General features: G+C 38.3%; 1 protein-coding gene across 1 annotated transcript in view; it reads right to left on the bottom strand.

Annotated features, from left to right (window-relative positions):
- The window catches only part of LOC145665926 (uncharacterized), a 62954-nt gene that overhangs the window by 16679 nt on the left and 22754 nt on the right, over nt 1-23521 (bottom strand). The window contains exon 2 of the mRNA XM_081733032.1: nt 23276-23401. Coding sequence (XP_081589158.1) covers nt 23276-23401 — 126 coding nt within the window. The remainder of the gene's footprint in view (nt 1-23275; nt 23402-23521) is intronic.

The following is a 23521-nucleotide window of genomic DNA, read 5'->3' as shown; positions in this document are numbered from 1 at the left end:
GAACTTGCCTCGAAAAATTTCCCTCAACTCGAATCGAATTCGGATCGAGTTTCGAGTCGAGCCGAGCCAAAACGAGCCAATTCGAGCTAAATCCTTTGTGTGGTTCCAAGTACTACTCTCTTCAAGTATCCTACATAGACAACATAATTATCAATGATACTACTACTACTACTATAACTAATTATTATTATAACACCGTGTACCTATAAAAAATAGGAATATAGGCGATTTGTATCTGAACACTAAAAATTAGTTGACTGTCGATCTCGGTCGTCAAGAAATCTTCAGGAGCAAGGACATCGTTCTCGAGGTTCTAGATTGAGTTCAGGAGGAGTAAGTATTCGGACTCGAGCCAAAAATTGATAAAATTTATAGGACTCCAGTCAAACATGTTCAAAACTGCTCGATCCGGGTTTAGGGTTGTCAACGACTTAAGCGGCTCATTCACAACTCATTCACTTATCGAGCCGAGCCGAGAAGTGAGCCGAGCCAACAGCTCACACAACAGAGCCAACTCGAGCCGATGGCTCACCCAAGCCGAACCGAATCGACTTGATTGCATACCCCAATCCAGCCGATGGACTCGTTTGAACGGAGCTGGTTCGAGCCATTGGCTCCAATCGAGCCGAGTCCATGACTCGTCCCTCAGCCATCGGCTCAATTGAGCCCAGTCGATGGGTCATTCCAACCAAGCCAGCTCAAGCTGTTCGCTCAGTTGAATCGAGCCGAGCCGGTTGATATCACTATCCCGGTTGGGCTTCTGCTTTGGCTAAAAAACTGGACCGTGCAGTTCTCAGCCTTGATTGTGAGAACTACAGTATATACTTATATTGGTGCTCACGACGCCATTAACTTGTTCCGCCACCAACGAATTTCGAGGCGCTTTGTTTTGCATCTTTTGTGCGTGTTTTGTATCGCTTTGTGCGCCTACTTCCACATTTTGTGCGTCACCAGAAGTGGGTCAAAATGGGTCTACAAATATGGCGGAACAAGTTATTGCTATTCCGCCACCAACGAATTTCGAGGTCGTTTCCGTCACATAGTTTTGTGCCGTTTTGTGCGTCATGGGAAGTGGGTTAAAATGAGTCTCCAAGGTGGGACGAAAATGACCCACTGTTCCGCCACCAACGAATTTCGAGGTCGCTTCTTTCGCATCGTTTAGTGCCAGTTTCTTGCCGTTTTGAGCACGTATTTTCACGTTTTGTGCGTCACTGGAAATGGGTCAAAATGTTCTTCCAAGATGGGACGAAAATGACCAAGAGTTCCGCCACTATTGAATTTCGAAGTCGTTAATTTCACATCGAATACCCTTTTGTGCGCCTATTTCGACGTTTTGTGCGTCACTGGAAGAGGGTCAAAATGGGCCTCGAAGGTGGGACGAAAATGACCCACTGCTCCGCTACTACCGAATTTCGAGGTACTTCCTTTCGCATCGACTAGTGAATGTTTCGTGCCGTTTCGTGCCCTTATTTCCACGTTTTGTGCGTCGAAAGAAGTGTATCAAAATGGGCCTCCAAAGTGTGACGAAAATGACCCACTGTTCCACCACTATCGAATTTCTAGGTCGTTTCTCTAGCATCGTTTAGTGCCTATTTTTTAAAAAAGTTTTCTGCACTTTCTTTCTTGTCTTGTGTGTCACCGGAAGTGGGTCAAAATGGGCCTTCAAAGTGGAAGTTAAATGACACTGCTCAGCCAATATCGAATTTCGAGATCCTTACTTTCGCAACGACTTGCCTGTTTTGTGCCGTTTCGTATCCCTATTTTCACGTTTTGTGCGTCACCAGAAGTGTGTCAAAGTGAGCCTCCAAGGTGTGACGAAAATGACCCACTGTTCCGACACTATAGAATTTCTAGGTCGTTTCTTTCGTATTGTTTAGTGCCTATTTTAAAAAGTTTTCTGCTCCTATTTCTCGTCTTGTGCATCGCCCGAGGTGAGTTAAAAGGCCTTTAAAGTGGGAGTTAAATGGCCCTGTTCCGCCACTATCGAATTTCGAGGTCGTTTCTCTCCCATCGTTTTTGTCCCTGTTTTCTACATTTCGTGCGTCACCAGGAGTGGGTCAAAATGGACCTACGAATATAACGAAACAAGTTACTGCTCTTCCGCCACCAACGAATTTGGAGGACGTTTCCTTCATATCGTTTAGTGTGCGTTTTGTATCGTTCTGTCCGCCTATTTCCACATTCTGAGCATCACCGGAAGTGTGTAAAAATGGTTCATCAAGGTGTGAGGAAAAGTACCATTGTTCCACCACCATCGAATTTGGAGGTTGTTTCTTTCGCATCGTATAGTGCCTGTTTTGTACCGTTTTGTGCGCCTATTTCCAGTTTAGTGCGACAACGAAAATGGGTCAAAATGGCCTATAAATATAGTGGAATAAGTTAATGCTGGTCCGTCACCATCGAATGTCGAGGTCGTTTTCTTCACATTTTTTGTGCGTGATTTGTGTCACTTTGTGCGTCAGTGGAAGTGGTTCAAAATGAGCCTTGAAGGTGGGATGAATATGTCTTTTTCTGACATAGCTGTAGGTTCTCTTTGACTCCCTTTCGGTGGCGCACAAAACGTGAAAATATGTGCAGAAACGGTACAGAACATGCACTAAACAATGCAAAAGAAACGACCTCGAAGTTCGATACTGGTGGGACAGTGTGTCATTTTTCTTCCCACATTGAATGTACATTTTGACCCAGTACCATTGATTCACAAAACGTGGAAATAGGCTTACAAAACGTTAGAAAACACGCACAAGACAATGTTAAGGAAACGACCTGGAAATCGTTCCTGACGGAACAGCATTAACTTGTTCCGCCATATTTGTAGGATAACATTGACCCATTTTCGGTGACAAAGAAAACGTGGAAATAGGCGCACAAAACGACACAAAAATGGCACTAAATGTAGCGAAAGAAACGATCTCGAAATTCGATAGTGGCGCAACAGTGGATCTTTCTCGTCCCACCTTGGAAGCCCATTTTGACCCACTTCAGGTGACGCACAAAACAGGTTATAGAGGGGTTTTGAAGGAAACGACCTTGAAATTCGTTGATGGCGGAACAGCAATAACTTGTTCCTAAATATTTGTAGGCCCATTTTGATACACTTCCGGTAACGCACAAAACGTCGAAATAGGGGCACGAAACGGCACAAAACAGGCACTAGTCGATGCGAAAGAAAGACCTCGAAATTCGGCAGTGGCGGAGCAGTGGTTCATTTTCATCTCACATTCAAGGCCCATTTTGACCCACTTCTATTGACGCACAAAACGTGAAAATACGTGCTCAAAACGGCAAGAAACTGGCACTAAACAATGCGAAAGAAGCGGCATCGAAATTCGTTGCTGGCGGATCAGTGGGTCATTTTCGTCCCACCTTGGAGACCCATTTTAACTTACTTCTCATGACACACAAAACGTGGAAGTAGACGCACAAAACGTCACAAAACGATAAGTGGGAAACGGCCTCGAAATTCGTTGATGGCGGAACAGCATTAACTTGCTCCGCCATATTTGTAGGCCCAGTTTGACCCACTTGCGGTGATGCACAAAAAGTGAGAATAGGCGTACAAAATGGCACAAAACGATGCAAAAGAAACCATCTCGAAATTCGTTGGTGGCGGAACAAGTTAACGACGCCGGTGCTCACGGCATTTGAAGCTGTCTCGTTATAAAAATCTATAGTCGTTTCGTTATGGAGACGAGACGAGAAGCACTAAAAGTACCCCTCGAGATGCACTAAAAGTACGAGATAAAATGCAACCCTGTCGTGAGCACCAGTAAAAATATTCCACATTACTGCTTACATTTCTCATGGCTTTCCAGTATATTCAGACCATGATTACAAGACGGGTTAAAACGAGCTGAACAAGGGAGCTATTTGTCAAACTGGGCTCGTCACGAAACGACATCAATTTATAGAGGTAAAAATAAGCAGAACGTGTACTCGCATTTTTTAAAATCTCTTTTATGGAAAGGTGGGGTCCTACGTATGGGAAATTGGTAGTGGATTGATTTGTAAAAAAATAATCGAAAACGATCGATATTAGTTGAGAAACAATTTGAGAAACAAAAAACACAGTGCTTCGCATTATATATCCACTGCTTTCTATTATAATAATTGCTGAAGCTTGTTTCTAGTATTCAGAGCACAAGGAAATCAAGTTGTGAGAAAACGAGACATGTAATTTGTACTGTAAGCTTAATTACATGGAAATTTTAAGTTTGTGCTATACGCTTAATTATATTGAAAATTTTATACATTTTCCTTTACGTTGGTCTACTTTACCTTGATTTGGGACTTTCAAATTTTATTCTTTTTTCTACTGAAAAGTATCTCTAATTCAACAAGGAAATAATTATCAATGATCATTATAATAATTATCTATATAATTGAATTCATTGCAATTTGGTCCATGACAATCGCTTTACCATTTCGTACTAACTGTAATGCCCGTTCTTCGCACGGATGAGATAAAATATCAATGTAAACAAACTAAACAACGGTAGAACGATTAAGAAACATTTCTAAAATTGGATATATTTTGTGTGAATATATATCGAAGAATGTACATGTGTTTTCATTGGGAAGGCCGATGGGTGCTGAATTTGAACGTAAACACTATCGGGAGTATCACTATACATCTGTGCAAATTCGACACAAATATTGGTCATTTTCTACTACTTTTACATGTCCCGGTAAACGACCCCTGAGACCACCTTGGTTCGAATTGTGAAAAAATTGCCTCTGTCCCCCAGCCGATACCGCAAAAACTATAAATGTGACACTAACATCTGCCATTTTCTACTACTTTCACATATTCCTTTAAAAGCCTCTATGATCCTCTGGTGTTCCAATTTTGAAAAAAACATCGACTCTGGCCCGCAGCCGATGGGGGCTGTATTTTGAAGTCAACACATGTGGGAGTATCACCATTCATCTCAGCGACAACGAAAACTATGACCCTAACAGCACAGAATGTGCCATTTAGGTGTCCCAGCTACTTTTTAGGTACCCGACACTTGGCATATATGATATCCATGTGCTAAGTATGTACTTCAGCTACCTACAGTTTTAGGACTTGTTACACCTAATTGGTGTTTGCAACTATGTACCACAAATATAGCATTTATATACCTAGCTCTGTTTCGCACTCTAACAGTCATTTGTTTTTATGTCGTCACTTGAGACATATATCTGTCATGTTCTAGGTACGTCCTTTAGGTACACTCATGTCCAAATTTATTGTCGCATGTCTATAAATATGATGTTGTAGTAATATAATTGAATAACGAGTTCACCCGGTATTTCTTATAATGTTAATATGTGTATAATGGGAAAAGACATGTATGTGGCAAATTGTGTCGAAACAGCAGTAAATAAGAATAATAGAACTTTCTTGTCCATTTAGTAATATTTTGTTTTACTGATTCTAATTTTCGTATTTATAATTCTTTTCCTATAAAATTTACCACAAATATACATTTCTCGATTATACACATAGTATCAGTAATAAAAATACCCTGCAAAAATCATTATCATATTATATTATTACAAGAGGACTGTTATAGATATGCGACAATCATTTTGGACATGAGTGTACATACTGTTTCAGATACTCTAACAGCACAAGATCTGCTAAACATGCTACATTTAGGTGTTCTAAATTCATCTTCCACATTTGATGCATTTGCAGCTTCTTTTTCTAAGCGATTGTGCACTAGAAGCAACAAATGCATCAACTTTATTAGACGGCAACTGGCGCCGATCATTTGAAACTGAATATGGAAGAACCATGAAATAAAGTAAATAAACCCTCCTCATTTTGTTATAAAATTACTTGGAGAGTAGATTTTATCTGATCCCAAACGACAGGGACGTACGCAGGGTGTGGATCCTGGAGGTCCGGACCCCACGAAATCCGGACTTTTTTGTAAATTTAGTCTTATTTTAGGGGCAATTTTAAAATTTTTAATATAATTTAGCCTGAAATTGTGTTTTGAGCCCCCGAAAAGCTTTGGACCCCTCCCGAAATAAATTCCTGCGTACACCCCTGCGCAAACGGTTATCGTCGAATATACGCAGTTAAAGGAGCACTCTGATTAGCCAAATTCAAAAGACCTTAATAATTTCTTCTTCTACAAGCAGCATTATTTACCTCGCCTCTGTGGCCAAGTCGCCAGAGTACGCGACTAGTAATCCAAAGGTTGGTGGTTCGCGCCCACTCCTTAGGGTTGTCCACCCCCTAGGCTTTGTTTGAAGTGTTGTTTAGACTCACCTTAATGTAAACACATTACGCATATAGGGGGATTCAATTTTGGGGGAGTAATTTTGTGGTTGATTGACGCTTACAGCATGGGGAACATAACTAGAACATACTAGACACGTTCCCCATGTACATGTCAGGCACAGAAAAAAATATTCGTATAAATATTGATTAATTAATTGGAGTAAAACATGGCTTTCCAGTCAGGATTATATAGAGAGGAGTTACTTTCAAGTGCAATGCGAAACAAATATTTGAGTTTTAATGCCACCCAAAATTGGTAACTTACAGGATAAGTTTTACGTGATTAGTATTATAATTTGTTGGGTTTTTATTATAATTCTGTATAAGTTATGATATTACTATTTCAAAATAGTAGAACGAGAAAAAGTGTAATATTATATTTGTTACGAGAAGCTTTTACGCAGTGATAATTTCAGGGAGTGATCAGAGGGAGAATTGTGAGACCCTTCTCAAGCTAAGAAATTTCTGCCTTCGGGACCATATCTTTGATACTGCTTAATGTGGATTACCAGTGGGTATGCCCTCCACATGTATTAAAAATTCCCCCGAGGATATTTTTTGAAATCACCACTGTTTATAAATAGTTTTTCGTTACAAATCAGGGGATAATAATGCAGTAGTGAACATACTTAATATTTTGTTTTCAGCTATGGATTTTAGATTTGCAATTGATACAATGTTCCGTTTTAATCGAATTTGAAACAAAAGAAGTTTCCAATGAGTTCCTCAAAGAAATGTTTTCCGCCTCCGGATAAAAATACGAAGACACTTAAAAAAAGAAACAACTTGTTATTGGGTTTGAACACACAAACATATGATTGATAGAGTATCGACCAAACCCACTCGACCATTTAGTATGCCTTTGCAGAAATTCTTTTGACTTTTGTGAAAGCAATTTACTGTTCCATGTTCGCTTTTGTTTATTCCGATACGACTATGAGTTCTCAGTGAATATTTGGACGTCACAGCTCTTGCAATGTGTAAAAGTGTTTTTAGAATAAATCACATTCAATTTTACGTCCTAATAACATACTAAATCAGGTTGAATTCATGAAATGATTGAGGTTGCAGTGAGTGTAAATGTTTTCATAATTAGGAGTCTGGATCTGCAAACCCGCTTAACGTGAGGATTTACTTCTGTGAAATTTGGTACATAAGGCATATACTGGACACATTCCCATGCACCTGAGGGAACATGATAGGCATAAGACTGCTGTGTGATTGTGCTGTTAGGGGGATTTGACATTAATATCGATAATTTTCTATTATTTTTACATGTCTCGCAATTCTAACCCCCCAGTGACTCCCGGCCCGCATACAATGGTGGCTGAATTTGAAAATCATCGACAATGAAAGTATCACCATTGATCTGAGCGACCGCGAAAACTATGGATTTGACACTAATATCGGTCATTGTGGATTATTTATACATGTCTCATGATCCCCTTTATAATGCCCCCGTTACTTAGCCGATGGGGGCTAAATTTGAAAGTAAACGCGGTATTCAGTTTCACCATTGAGCTCAGCGACCCCGAAAACTATGGATTTGACATTAATATCGGTCATTTTCGATTATTTTTACATGTCTCGGTATTCCCCCCCTCTGGTGACCCAAGGCCCGCATACAATGGTTGATGAATTTGAAAGTCATCGCTAATGGTAGTGTCACCATTGATCTCAGCAACCGCGAAAACTATGGATTTGACACTAATATCAGTCATTTTGGATTACTTTTACGTTTCGGTATCCCTCCCCCCTCGTTGACCCCCGGCCCGCAGCCGAATAGGGTGAATTTGGAAGTTAATGCGATCGGAGTTTCACCATTCATCTCAGCGTCCGCGAAAACTATGAAATCGACACTAATATCGCTCATTACTACTACTTTTACATGTCCCAATAAACGCCCCCCTGAGACCTCTCTGGTTCAAATTTTGTCAGAAACGCTTTGCCTTGGTCTGGGAGCTGGACCTAGGTATCCGTGACCAAAATTTGGTAACTATCGGTCAACTTGTCTGGTCCCCAGGCCGGTCCCGGTAAACGTCCCCCTGAGACCCCTCTAGCTTGAAATTTAAAAAGAAACCTCTTCGTCTTGATCTGGGGCCTAGACCAAGCTACCTGTGACCAAATTTTGACAACTTTCGGTCCACTCGTTTGGTCCACAGGAAGCACAGACACACAAACAACTCTTTGTTTTATTTATATTAGAAAGGTCAGATCCACCGTTATTTCAGTTTTACGTTCCGCGGTTCCACCGTTATTGTAATAGAGCGGTGCTTGAGCGATTGATCGTAGAAATTTAAACTACGATGAGTGATAATTTCATAGCCTTGTTTTATTACAGGTTTAAACTCTTTAGTCGGTGGAGAAGAGGGCGTAAATCATGGGTCAGGGTTGATGACAATGGGTTTTAGTGGGTTTGTGGGTTACAGTGGGTGAGAGTGGTTCATGGTGGGTGGTGGGTCAGAATGAGTCACGGTGGATTGTGGGTCACGATGGGTGGCGGGTCAGTTCGTCGTGGCTAAAGTTCTCATTGCTACACGCCCTCTCTGAACTACAGTGTTGAAAATTAATCAGTGAAAATGAATTGCAATTGACCAATCAAATGAAAGTAATTGCTGTGGAAATCAATTGCAATTGAATTAATTGCCAATCAATTTCAATTGCAATTGAATGACTGAATTCAATTGCAATTACTTTCAGTGATTGATTAATTGCAATTGATTCTCCTTTATTAATGGCCAACTACAATTAACAATTAACCATTACTTACTTCAATTGTTAATTGCAATTAACAATTAAATTTACAGATTAATTGTTATTTGTTAATTTAATTGAAATTTGCCCAACACTGGTGTTGACAGTGTTTTCGTATAGCCCTGTTCAACAACTCACCGCCTCTTGGCTATCTATGTAATCCAGCATATTTGTTGAAGGTGTTCTTTGTTTGGTATCATCACTCGCAAAAAAAAAAAAAAAAAAAAGTTCGCATATACTGTAACATCCACATTTTCATTAATAACTCAGTTTTCTTAATATATTATCGCTTCTTTGTGCTTTCCTTAACAAAGCAGTGTAGTAATGAATAATTATTTATGATTTTTGAGAAAAAAATAAATGAAAATAAGAAAATTATAAGCAAAAAACCTTTATTCTTATGAAACCTTAGTCTGTCAATTAATTACGCGAAGAATATCCCGCGGGAAATTGCAGGGAAAATGACACAGTGCACAGGTATTAGGAACACTCACTTACATGTGAAGTTATTGACTAGAAACATGAACTGAACAGGCAACTACGTATTTCTGCGTTGAATATGCAATTCACACTTCATGCACAATTTCAATATGCAAAATCAATCAATATCTTCAATTGAAATTACTGAAATAGGGAGAAAACGACTATTTAAAACTTGAAGCGTGAACCTGCGCTTTGAGAGTAATATTAGCAATATTACAATGTATCCTTTTCGTAAGTTGTCTCGGTGGTCACGCGTGTTTATTAGTGTTCTTTAATTTCTCGGATCGAAGGGTGGCAGTTCGAATCTACCTCCAGGACGTTTTCTTTTCAATAAATGGAAAGATTTCTTTAAATATAAAGTTCTGTTTTGAAGTGCTCGAAAAAACAAAATCAAATGAACTGGCTCACTCACATTTATTAACCATTCCATCATTTATATGCGAAGACGCTAAAATGAGGAACGGTAACATTGTTATAATGGGAACAGATTTCTGATTTGAATACCAACCTTAAACCACACGTTGGGGCGTGGTGGCTCAGTGGTAGAGCGTTCACCTCCGGTGCTTGGGGTCCTTGGTCCGATCCCAGCTCGCGCCGTGTGGACTTTGTGGTGGACAAACACCATGCTCGTGGGTTTTCTCGGGGTTCTATCGTTTCATCCCACTTTCTTCATTCCACCATTTCACTCATCTCTCATCATCACCGTCTCCTTTAGCCTAACCGGCATAACCGTGGGACGTAAAACTTAAAGATTTCATTTCATTTCATTAAACCACACGTCCAAAATGAAAATTATTCATGTTCCTGATACCTATTGCAATACACAGGTGTATATGTAGAGAAAGAGAATAGAGAGTATGTGAGAGAGATAAAAAAACAATATATGATTGTATTTTTAATTACAACGTAAAAGTTATTGCAATTCATAATCTGGATTGTTATAAAGCGATTTGAACGCTTGAAGCGACTTAATGTTTCTAAAGCTTCTTTTTCTTGAAGCTTTTGTAATTAATGTCGTAAATAGTCCGATGCTTTATAATATGTGCCAGAGAAATAAATACATGTTTTTAACAGGATAGTATCGTCTACCCCTTGCTTCTATTGATGGTATAAGGATAACGTTGAGTTGATTTTGAGTTTAACGTCCCTTTCGGCAGCGAGTTTATATGAGACGTTTACCTACTAATTACCGTGGAATCCGAACAACATGAGCTCACATCGGGAATCGAACCGGGTCTCTTACGTCAAAGATGTGTACGCTAACCGCTTAGCCACAAAGAAACTATGTATGGAAATAGAATACCACACATTATCCCATATTACTTCACCGACAGATTTCTTTTTTATGATCAGTTAAAATAGTATTTCTGGACACTATAGCGAAAAATGAAATTGCTATTTCATGCACTGTGAGGAAAATACAAAAAATAAACACAATGAAAACGAAACAAGTAAAAGGATTCAATGTAAAGTGCTTTGCCTCTCTCGAATAAATCACTCCATATATTACAAGTGCATATCTCGAACATTTCTAGTAGGACTATTAAAACGCGCTGGCTTTATAACTTGCCTGTGTGGTCTAGTGGCTAGCACTTGCGTCTGTAGTTAGCGGGGTTCCGGGTTCGAGTCTCGGAGTGAGAACTTTTGGAATTTTAAATGTTCTCAGTGTGTCTGTGTTCGTTTTCCTTTCGCTCAAGATTAGTGGAAATAACTGTAAAATGTATATAACCAAGTAGGAAATATACACAAGTTACTGACAAGGGGAAAGCAGACTTTAGTAAATGAACTTCGGGGCCACCTTTCAATATCACAAACTGCAATAGCCAGAAATCCCGTTTCTGACTCTCCGCATATACGTATAATAGAACGCGTTATCAAGTGGAATGAGGAGTATCTACACCTCACGCGCAAAAGGTCCCGCTCGAGTCATCTTTCTTGTTTTAAGCAATAAAGTAGCCATTTGTAACTCCAAGTAAAATATTAATTCACCATATGTTTATAATGCACACAACAATAAAAATGTTCAAATCAGTTGTATCCGTAAATATATCGACAGTGGCGTATATAGGGGTGTCTATCGGGCTTAAGCTCCCCACCCCCCCGAAATAAATTTCGTACATGCAATTTCATTAAAATTTGTCGCCACCCATTAAAATTTGTGCATAGCCCCTCCTCGAAACAAAATCCTAACGCCACTGTATATTGATATCACTAGATATATTATGGTTACCACAGTCGTTGTTCAAAAAATGTTCTTGACGCTTCATATCCATATCGGTGGACAGTGCAAATTATAAGGGATATGAGGGGGGAATACTATTTGGTAGTACTGGATGTATGCTACTACAAGGGGCATCATTTGAGACTTCGCTTTAGGGGGCAAGAGCACCACCGACATAAGACTTTCACGTTTTGTACTAGTAAATTAATAGACGTTCATTAAAGTATATGTATTCCTCAAACTCTCGGGGGATAATTGTCCCCTCTTGCTCCCCTAGATAACGCCCTTGGCTACAACTGTTATAGTTTCCCATGTTATTGTTTGAAATTACCACAGGGGATCCAGAATTACCACAGGAGATTTCCCCTTAACCCCCTTGTAATTCGCACACTGTCCACTGGTAGACACGAAGCGCCAAGAACATCTTTTACCCAACGAATCTGGTAACCATAATATATCTAGTGATATCAATATACAGTGACGTATTTAGGATTTTGTTTAAGAGAGGGGCTATGCACAACATATGAATAAGCACTTATATAAGCAAAGGAGTGGAACCAAAACGTGATGAAAATGTGAGTTGGTAGGTCCGTGCTGTGTGGTCATACGGTTAGTGTATTGGCATGCGGAATCAGAGATCATAGTTTCAATTCCCGCGCAAAATAAAACAATTTTATGTGTACTTTTTTGTACTCAAATAATAAGTTCATACATTTTAACTTGTATCCGTATTAATCCGTAGTTTATTAATTTGCAAGAAAATACAAAGTGCAAAAGAATGGTTTGTTTTTGTTGCAAATAATCCTATGACCTCTAATCATAACCCTATTACTAAGTACCACTTCATAAAGCTAGTTTGCAAAACAATTATCGAAATTTGTATTGTAACTTAAATAAAGTAGTAATAGAAGCTAAAATGCATAAAATTATTATTTGAGAAAACACGTAAAGAAGTTGCCTTGCGCGGAATCGAACTCATGACCTCTTAGGCCGTACTCCAATACGATAACCAGCTGACCACAGACTACGGGACTGGTAACCAATGTTTTCTTCCTCCCTTTTTTGGTGTGTCGATTCAAGCGCCATCCTTGAAGGACCTGTCTTCAATTCTGGGTCAAATCATTGACCTTTTTTTTTTGAGAATCCAAATGTGCAATAAGAAATGTGGGTTCATATTTAAAATTTTAAAGTTACTCCCGGTACCCCCGAAGAAGGTAGGGATAGGGGTTGCGTTTGGTATCATTGGATATCCTTTTCAAAACTATTTAACAGGTCTTGTTTTTGTTTTCCTGATCTGTATATTTCGCGAGATATTTGATTGTTCCAGGACTCTGAAGACACACACACACACACACACACACACACACACACATATATATATATATATATATATATATATATATATATATATATATATATATAATGCGTTTTCCATACTTGTGTTTTCCATAAAAAGTCAAGTTTTCTATTTTTTCATTTCTTATGAATAGTCTCGCTGCTTTGAAAGGGACGTTAAAATCAAAATCAACTTAACTCATATTCTGATATAACCGTACCGGTACAAGATTTCGGATAAAGAAGACACGCTATGACTGTTATCGGTTTGAATCGGGCTTCGGGAATGTATCTTTAAAATTATGTTTTTCTAATGTGTTGTAATAAAAGGATATACAGATATAGAAGTTTGAAAGCAAATATAAGGCCAAGGAGCAAATATGTCGAATGATTTTTTTTTTAATTATTAGCATCCTCGTCTTTGGTGCAAGATATCTGAGTTTGAATCTAAAAGTATATCCGGTTTCTGCATGTGAAAGCGCATATGTTTTATTATAAAGGAAGATATGATATTTTACTGGAAATTTTCTGGAGGAGGAAGACGAATTGACTTATATGTAACACTTCCCAAGTGTAACACTCCGATTTTGATAAAATTTAGCAGGTAGATACTACAAATAAACGAATACGTGTTTTTTGGTCTTTTTTTTGCGGAACAACGATTTTAGGGGGCAAAACATCACCCAAAATTTTGAAAGTTGACGCCCGAAAGACAATGAGAAGTGGACCAAGGTGAATGAAATTGTGCGCAGATATTGTAGACGTAAAATGAGGGAATATGTATTTCGTATTTTCTTGTAAAAAACGTTTGGGTGGAGCATGGACACCTCCAAACCATTGATCACGAAATATGAAAAGTGCTAATAACAGTATGTCACAAGTGCCTAAAGGATATGAAGAATTGCAACGAAACTTTGTGTAGTGACATACGCAAAAATTAAATGAACATGTATTTTTTATTTTATGAAGAAAAACGGTTTAAGGGGGGCAAAACCTCCACCCAAAGTTTTGAAATTTGACGGCTAAAAGGCAAAAAGAAGTCGGCCGAGGTCAAGGAAACTGTGCACAGATATTGTAGAAGTAAAATGAGGGAATAATGTTTCGTATTTTCCTTTTTAAAAAGTAGGGCGGACCACAGACCTTCTAAACCGTTGATTACGAAATATCAAAAGTGCAATTCAAAGGAGGCCTTGGACCCAATATTGTTTTCGGGGCCAAGGACAACTCCGAAAAAAGTAAATTTTACCGTAATAGCGCCGGAAGAGTGGACCGAAGTAAATGAAATTGTGTGTAGGTATTGTATATGTTAAATAAGGCCTCTCGTGTTTCTCAAGTGTTCGCATCCGATTTGTTTTAAATTTGGCATCAACAGTAAATAGGAAATAAATAGACACGTGTTTCTGTGGGAAAACATTGTAAAGGTTAAAGGCGCCTCCTGAAATACTACAAGAAAGCTTATACTGTTTGTGCTTACTGTTGATATGTCAAGTTTGAAGAAATCGGATGAGTACACTTGCTGAACACGAAAGGCATTATTTTACATATACAATATCTACACACAATTTCATTCGCTTCTGTCCACTCTTTCTGGCATCCAACGCTTCGGTCCACCCAACCGTTTTATTATTATTATTATTATTATTATTATTATTATTATTATTATTATTATTATTATTATTATTATTATTATTATTATTATTATTATTATTATTATTTTAAGGAAAATTCGAATCACGTATTCCGTCTTCTTACGTCTACAATATCTGTGCACAATTTCATTCATATCAGTCCAATTCTTCTTGCCTTTCGGACGTCAACTTTGAAAAATTTGGGTGGGGGCTTTTGCCCCCTAAAATCGTTTTACCGCAGAAAATTAAAAAAAACACGTATTCGTTTATATGTAGTATCTACCTGCTAAATATTATCAAAATAGGAGTGTTACACTGGGAAGTGTTACATGTTAGACTTGTAGAGTTCAAACCGGGCTGCAGTGGCTCAGTGGTAGAGCGTTCACCTCTGGTACATTCGATCTCAGTTCGAGCCAAGTGAACTTTCTGGTTAACACACACCGTGTGCGTGTGGTTTCTCGGGGTTCTCCCAGTTTCTTCATTCTACCCTTTCATTCATTTCTCTTCATCACACTCTCGTTTAGCCTAGCCAACATAAACGTGAGACGTAAAACTTAAAGATTTTATTTCATTGTAGAGTTTAACGTCCCTTTCAGAAGCGAGGCTATATGAGAGGGAACCTACTGATTAAAGTGGAATCCGAACCACATGAGCTTCAGACATGGCGTGGATTAATGAAAACGACCCACCACCCATGACCCACTGGCACATCACCCACCGTGACACTCTGACACACGACCTACCACCCACCGTGACAAACTCTGACCCACCATCCACCATAGCATACTCTGACCCATGACCTACCATCCACCGTGACCCACTATGACCCATTCCGACCCACTACCCACCGTGACCCACTATACCCATTCCGACCCACCAACCACCGTGAACCCCTGACCCACCAAAACATATCGTCAACAACTCTGACACATGATCCATGGCCTCTTCTCTACCGACTAAAGAGTTTACACGTAATAAAACTTGGTTGTGAAATTCTAACTAATTGGAGTTTGAATTTCTACGGTCAATCGCTCAAGCACCGTTCTGTAACAAGAACGATGAATGTGACCTTTACAATAAAAATGGTAATGTGTTTTTCATTGGCAAAATTACGATTAATTTCAATTCAATTATCATGTTCTAATTATTTCCTTGTTGAATTATCGATACTTTTTAGTGGTAAAACGGATGAAATTTGAGAGTCCCAAATCAAGGTAAGTAGATCAACGTACAGAAGCTTACATTACAAATTTTATGTTGATTTTTCTCACAACTTTATGGGTTAATTGCCCTGTGCTCTAAGCGCTCCATAAAATAAATAAGCTTAAGCAATTATTATAGTAGAAAGCGCATGGTAAGCATATATGGATATATCATCCGAAGCAATGTATTTTTTGTTTCTCAATTTGTTTCTCAACTAATATCAATGGTTTACGATTATTTTTACAAACTAACCCACTATTACTTTACCATATATAGAAAGTGCCGCCCTTCCCCATAAAGGAGGGTTTTAAAAAATGCTTGGAGAAGTTATGTTCGTTTTCAATAAAAAGTTGTCAAATATACTGAATGTCAGCTCCGTAAGTTGAACTGCTTGTGAGATACTCAATTTTTTTCGCAAAAATTCGGATCTCCACCATCCTTTAGGATATTATTTTAATGAAAGCAATATGATAACATCCCAGGTTGAATTAAGGCCTAACTATATACCAAAAGTCATTTCATTTAACTGCAATTTGGCCAGGATGATTAGGCACTCACAGTTACATTCAATTTTTTATATAATAATTTATAGTTTACAATGATTCAAAAATACATTTTTCCAGTAGTTAGTTCCTCTAAAAACAAGCAGGCTGTGTGTCTCGAGAGCCAAGTATTAGTATTAGTCATATTGCTATTAATACAATTACAAATATCAATATCCAAAAATGCCTCAAGTTCTTTTTTCACTTACAAGGAGAAAGCAGATTTTAGTAAATGAACTTCGGGGCCATTTTTTGCAATATGATAGTGCACATTTAAAGTGTTCATGTTACAAACTGGGAGAGCGCAATGGCCTAATATAGCAGATAAACCGGGTCTTAAAATTTTCGACTCGCCGCATGCGTCGTAGGTTGCGCAAGTTTACCAAGTGAGGGCGTGGCAGAATCAGTAGCTTCTATGACTCACGTGCCAAGGGTCACGGGTTCGATTCCCGCTGGGGTCAACTTTATTTTGTATTTTGCTTTAACCAATAAAGTAGCCACTTCTGGCTACAAATAAAATGTTAATTCACCACATGTTTGTAATGAAGTAAACAATAGAAATATTCAAATCAGTTGTAAAATCTTTCAATGTTCCATGTTAACTAGCAACGAAATGTAATCTATTTCGTAAATATATTGATATCACGAGTTATATTATGGTCACCACAGTGGTTGTGTAAAAAATGTTATTGACGCTTCGTGTCTACATCTGTTGACAGTGAGTGCATTACTAGCACGGGCGCAAATGGCACGGGGGATGAGGGGGAGAAGTCCCTTTCAATCTTCGAACTGGGGGACTGTCCTCCACAATAATCAAATTTGAAATGTGTTTTTGCCGAGAAATGTGATGATTTGTGTCCGATTGCCACAAAGCAAAATTAGATGAAATTGAAATCCCCCCACAATAAGCCTCAAATCTGTCCGCCTCACAATGTTGAAGAAAACTGCTTTCCTGATCCTCCACAGTATTGTTTTTCAACTTCATAACTATTTTGAACATTGCTTTAAAAATATTGGAACGGTCTTACCCGTTCTCCCCCCCCCCCCCAATGTTGGAGACAGATTTTCGCCGCCTATTACAAGGGGAATAAGGGGTAAATTTCCTTTGGTTATAGTAACATCCAGTATTACCAAAAGGGGTTTCCTTCTCATCCCCCTTGTAATTATCACACTGTCAACAGATGTAGACACCAAGCGTCCAGAATATTTTTATACAACGATTGTGTTAACCATAATATAACTCATGATATCAATGTATTTACGAAATAGATTACATTTCGTTGCTAGTTAATATGGAACAGTGCAAGATTTTACAACTGATTTGAATATTTGTATTGTTTTAATTCATTATAAACATATGGTGAATTAACATTTTACTTGTAGCTACAAGTGTCTACTCTATCGATTGAAGGAAAAAAACAAAATAAAGTTGACCCCAACGGAATACGAACCCGTGACCCTTGGCATGTGACTCTCAGATGCTTTTTTAAAAATAAAGTTCGTCCAACCGGGATAGTGTTCGCCATAGGCAATTCGCGCAATTTCTGCGCAATCCAAACACGACAGGGACACAACACAGAAAGATCCAGGACATTTAAAATGCCGACCTTCCTCTTCAGGGGGATTCGAACCCCAATGTATTGCGCCTCATGATCCGAAGCCGAACACCCGAGACCACTCGGCTATTGCCACCGGCGATGCTACTGATTCTGCCACGCCGTCACTTGGTAAACTTGTGCAACGTACGATATATGCAGCGAGTCAAAAACTTTAAGACGCTTTTTCTCTGCTATGTTAGGCCATTGCGCTCTCCCAGTTTGTAATATGAACTCTTTAAAGGTGCACTATCATCTTGCAAAAAATGGCTTCGAAGTTCATTTACCAAAGTCTGCTTTCTCCTTGTTAGAGATACTCATCTCAGGTAAGTGGACAGAAACAAATGAAAAAGGGAAATGAATGTCTTGAAAGTAAAACGTAGACAAATTCACCGGTGTTCAGAAGCATATTTTTAAATCACGTTCGACCCTACTCATAGGAGCTAAATACGGTGTTCTGATTGGTTGGAGTTATTCGTTTCTCGCCACGCAGCATAACTATAGCAAAATCAAGTGCCTGTTATTGGCGGTCTTCGTGACCGAGCGTACTAGCGCAATGGGCTATTAATTATAATTGCTTTTGGTGTGGTTTCATACCTGAGCGAAGGAAAGTTTTTTTATTTTTATATTTTATCTTTTAAATTTTCATAACACTTTTTTCATTAAAGTAAGATGAAAATAATATTCAAAAAAGTGATTTACTTACATGTGCAGTTTTGCTAAACGAATCCATAGTATAAGTAGTATAAGTAGTAGTAAGAGTATTAGGAGTAGTAGTAGTAGTAGTAGGAACGGGTTAGAAGCCCCGCAGGGCTAATTTTGTTCTACCCTGACTGCCTTGATATAAATTTAACCTCAACTTCTTGTTCAATTTTCTTCTTCCTCAATTCCAACAAAGTGACAATTTTCTTCTATTACTGGTATAATACACAATACATGCACCAGAATATTTGGACAATCGCAAACTGCAAACAATCAGAAACGTGTTTTTAGTTTCTATGGCTAGGGTCGAGGATTAACAAATATATGCTGTTCAAAAGACGTGGTCTACAATGCAGAGAGCAGAGTGGGTCGGTTGGTCAGAGCGGGTCATGGTGGGTGGTGGGTCGCCGTGGGTCACATGGTGTTGACCCACGACCTACTAACCCACTCAGAAAATTCGACCCACTTGGCCCACTTGACCCACCGACCCACTGACCCACTCCAACTCTGATGAGCTCCCGCCGGGAATGGAAAACCAACTGAGTACGTAACAAGTAGTGACTATTTTTATGAATACATGTATCATATAAAAATCTCTTGAAGTCTGATACTAAAATATTATTATTATTATTATTATTATTATTATTATTATTATTATTATTATTATTATTATTATATGTTTCATATTACTTGAGATGAAACTATAGTTGCAGTATTGTAAAAGGACTATTGCCTAACTGATAAAGCTTATGAGAATTGTTAGGTTTATAAAGGGGTGGATCTACGTTTCCCACCCTTGAAAAGCAGTAATTACGTAAATTCCTCTTTCACTACTAATAAACCAAGGTTTAGCACATATAGCACTGGAAAAAGATTAAATTTTAAACAGGAAAGTAACACTTTACATATTGTTTTTTCTGTGACAGATTATTGTTTAGCTTTACTGAAAATGTTATTTTTGTCAAGAGCATTTAACGTAAAAAAATAATCAAGACAGAAGCATAGAGCTGAAAAACAGAGTAGAAACATACGAAGTAAACATAAATCGAAACCTCTGCTGAGCTAGTACTCACAGAACAGAATGTTATGTTAAAAACGTTTCTTTTTACATTTTGATTTTGTCTTATGCCTAGAGGGACTTACAAGGTCGGTACAATATTGACTGTTACCATGGAAATTGCCTGAAGCAAAGTGAAACAGAATACTAAACAGTTGTGCAGTGCTCACTTTAAGTCAAACAACATATATATCGAAATAAGGAGTGTTTCCTGCCTGTTAGCAAATAATAACTATTTGTGAGCTGTTGGACCAACCAATTGCACATACTTATAGAAATAGAAGCTACTGTTAGGAATAGAATAGATTCAAATGCTTCAGCAAAAGTGAAAATATGCTTCGTAGCAATATTTACAACATTACGTAAGGTGCATGGGGTCCCTGATTCGATACCCGCTCGCGCCAAGTGAACTTTGTTGTGGACAAACACTGTGTGCATGGGTTTTCTCGGGCTTCTCCCGTTTACTCCCACTTTCTTCATTCCACCATTTCATTCATTTCTTATCATCACCGTCTCCTTTAGCCTAGCCGGCATACCTGTGAGACGTAAAACTCAAAGATTACATTTCGTTTTTTCAACATTACGCAAACCCTATTTTATATACAACCAGTGTTATACAGTTCATTTTCATAAACTTGCTCTTATGATAACAATACCGATTTCCTAATTAAATTCAATATATAGATAATTGTTGAGTTGATTTTGAGTTTAGCGTCCTTTTCAGCAGCGAGGCTATATGAGACGGGACCTACTGATTAACATGGAATCCGAAACAAGACACGCTCCCGCCCGGAATAAAACCAGTGTCTCAAACACCACAGGTATATATAATTGTCTTATATAGCACTTAATATTCTTGCTATAAAGTATCAAATAACTAAACATTTGATGTAAATAAATGAGAAACCTAAGATATTGCAGATTACTGAAATTGCGATTTAATTCAATTTTAAGCATTATACATCTATATGATTGTTCCAGTTGCTTTATAAAGATGCAGATTATGAATTATAGTAATTCTTTCAATGAAATGAAATTAAATCTTTAAGTTTGACATTCCATGCTTATGTCGGCTAGGTAAAGGAGACGGTGATGATGAGAAATGGAAATTGTGGAACGAAGTAAGTAGGAGGAAAAAGGAGAACCCTGAAGAAACGCACGCACACGAATCTGACTTTGTGGAAGCTGGGGTCGAACCAAGGACCCCATGCACCAGAGTTGAAATACGAAACAACTTTTGTAGGAAACAATTTTCGATTTGGGGCACCATTTTCAAAATGGCCTCAAAAAGTCCTGTATCAGTTTGAAGTTGACACCTGGGTCCCCTTCACGGAGTTTCCTGAGGGTCACCACAACACCACCACTTGATATCCTTTATCATCGTTTCTATCTCAGTTTTTGTTTCATCTCTCTATTCTCAGCCGTTTCTGATTTAGGCCTATAAGCACTGGACGTTTTATCTGATACAGGACCCACTTTTTGCGGCCATTTTGAAAACGGTGGCCCAAATCGAAAATTGTTTCCTACAAAAGTTGTTTCGTTTTTTAAATACTATTGAATGAGGTATGATTCAATACGTGTTCTCATTTGAAAATTTGAAGTTGGCCCCTGGGCCCCCTTGAAGGAGGGCCCTGGGGGTCTCCACGACAACACCATGTGATGCGCCCTATGACATTTTCCTATCTCAGTTTTTGTTTCATCTTTTTATTCTCAGTCATTTCGGATTTATAAGCACTGGACGTTTTATCTGATATAGGACCCACTTTTTGCGGCCATTTAAAAACGGTGGCCCAAATCGAAAATTGTTTCCTACAAAAGTTGTTTCGTTTTTCAAGTACTATTGAATGAGGTATGATTCAATACATGTTCCTATTTGAAAATTTGAAGTTGGCCCCTGGGACCCTTGAAAGAGGGCCCTGGGGGTCACCATAACAACACCATGTGATGCGCCCTATGACATTTTCCTATCTCAGTTTTTGTTTCATCTTTTTATTCTCAGCCGTTTCGGATTTATAAACACTGGACGTTTTATCTGAAACACCCTGTGTATATATATATATATATAGGTATCAGGAGCATGAATAATTTTCATTTTGAACGTATGGTTTCAAGTTGGTATTTAACTCAGAACTCTGTTCTTAATGAGTTGAGTTGATTTGCAGTTTAACGTCCCTAACAACAGCAAGACTATACGAGACATGGACCTACTGATTAACATGGAACAGAAACACATGAGCTCCCACCGGGAATCGAACCCGGGTCTCCCATGACAAAGGCGCGTACGCTAACTCCCCAGGGGAATTGAAATCTGTTCTTATTGTAAGAATGTTAACTTTCCTTATTTTACTGTCTTTGTATAATTTCATAGACATGGCGACTAAATACGACTGAGCTTGGAAATGTGAGAGTTCATCTGAATTTGTTTTACAATCACTTCAAAATAGAACTTTTTGTTTTTTAAAAAAGCCATCCGTATGTTGAAAAGAGAATTTTACTGTAGTTAGGCTCAAAACACCGCCCTCCGTTTCTAGAAGTTTAACAGGATTATTAAACACGTTTGACCATAGAGGCAACTCACGAAAATGCGTTGTGATATAGCTAATAGAATCGCGCTAAGCGCAGGTTTACACTTGGACTTTTATATAGTCATTTAATGTCTTTTTTAGTAATTTCAACTGAAGATATTGATTGATTTCCGATATTGAAACTTTGGGTGAAGTGTGAATTGTATGTTCATTTCAAAAATACATTATTTTCTGTTCTTTCTGTTCTTACGTATTTGTGAGTGTTCCTGAAGTCTGTTTCAGGCAACCTGATAGTAAACTCCCCTACCTCCCACAACTTACCGCTGCAGAAGGGAAAGCAAGTCGTAGACCTTCACAGTGAGGGAAGCTTTTCCAATAAACAGAATCGTGTAAACTCTAAATTCGTACGTCAATTCGCTCGCACCTGATCTTGAGAAAGCACTGCTGTTCCTTTTGGCTATCAATCCCGAGTGGAAAACGGAACACCAACACTCACCTCTATTTGAGCGTGGTGGGGGGAAAAACTTCTTTTTCCTATCAGGTTAGGTGAAACAGATTATAATACCTGTTATGTGGAGTCATTTTCCCTCTAATTTCGCGCGGGATATTCTTCGCGTAATTATTTGACAGACTAAGGTTTTATAAGAATAAAAGTTTTTTTTTTTGCTTATAATTTTCTTATTTTGCCTTATTTTTCTCCAAAATTATAAATAATTATTCATTATTACACTGCTTTGTTAAGGAAAGAACAAAGGAGCGATAATATATTAAGAGAACTGAGTTATTAATGAAAATAGGAAGTTACAGTATATGCGAACTTTTTTTTTTCGGATGACGATACGTTAGACGCTGACCTTGGTCTATTCCTATAGTGTGTTGCAGAGGAGATTTTCTCATCGCACGTCCATATATATTTCATTCTCACCACCTAACAAATATAGTCTACTTACTCATTAAATCTTGCAAGATGTTTGCAATTGTTCTTGCAGCGTGTTTCCGAAGAACACTCTTTTCAGTTAACGGTGATGAATGCATGTTAAGACCATCTTCTTGGACGAGCAGCAACTTCTGTATTCCTTGTAATAAGAAAATCAAGTTTCAATTTGTGAAGTTTTGAAATCGATAAACTCCGATTAGTAGTATTATAGACAAGCAAGCAAAAGGTTATAATTGCATTTGCATTTATTATTTAATCT

Source organism: Thermobia domestica, chromosome 1, assembly GCF_964235325.1.
Source record: "Thermobia domestica chromosome 1, izTheDome1.hap1.1, whole genome shotgun sequence".
In the NCBI taxonomy this organism is placed as follows: domain Eukaryota; kingdom Metazoa; phylum Arthropoda; class Insecta; order Zygentoma; family Lepismatidae; genus Thermobia; species Thermobia domestica.
This window is presented reverse-complemented; position numbering and strand designations above follow the sequence as displayed.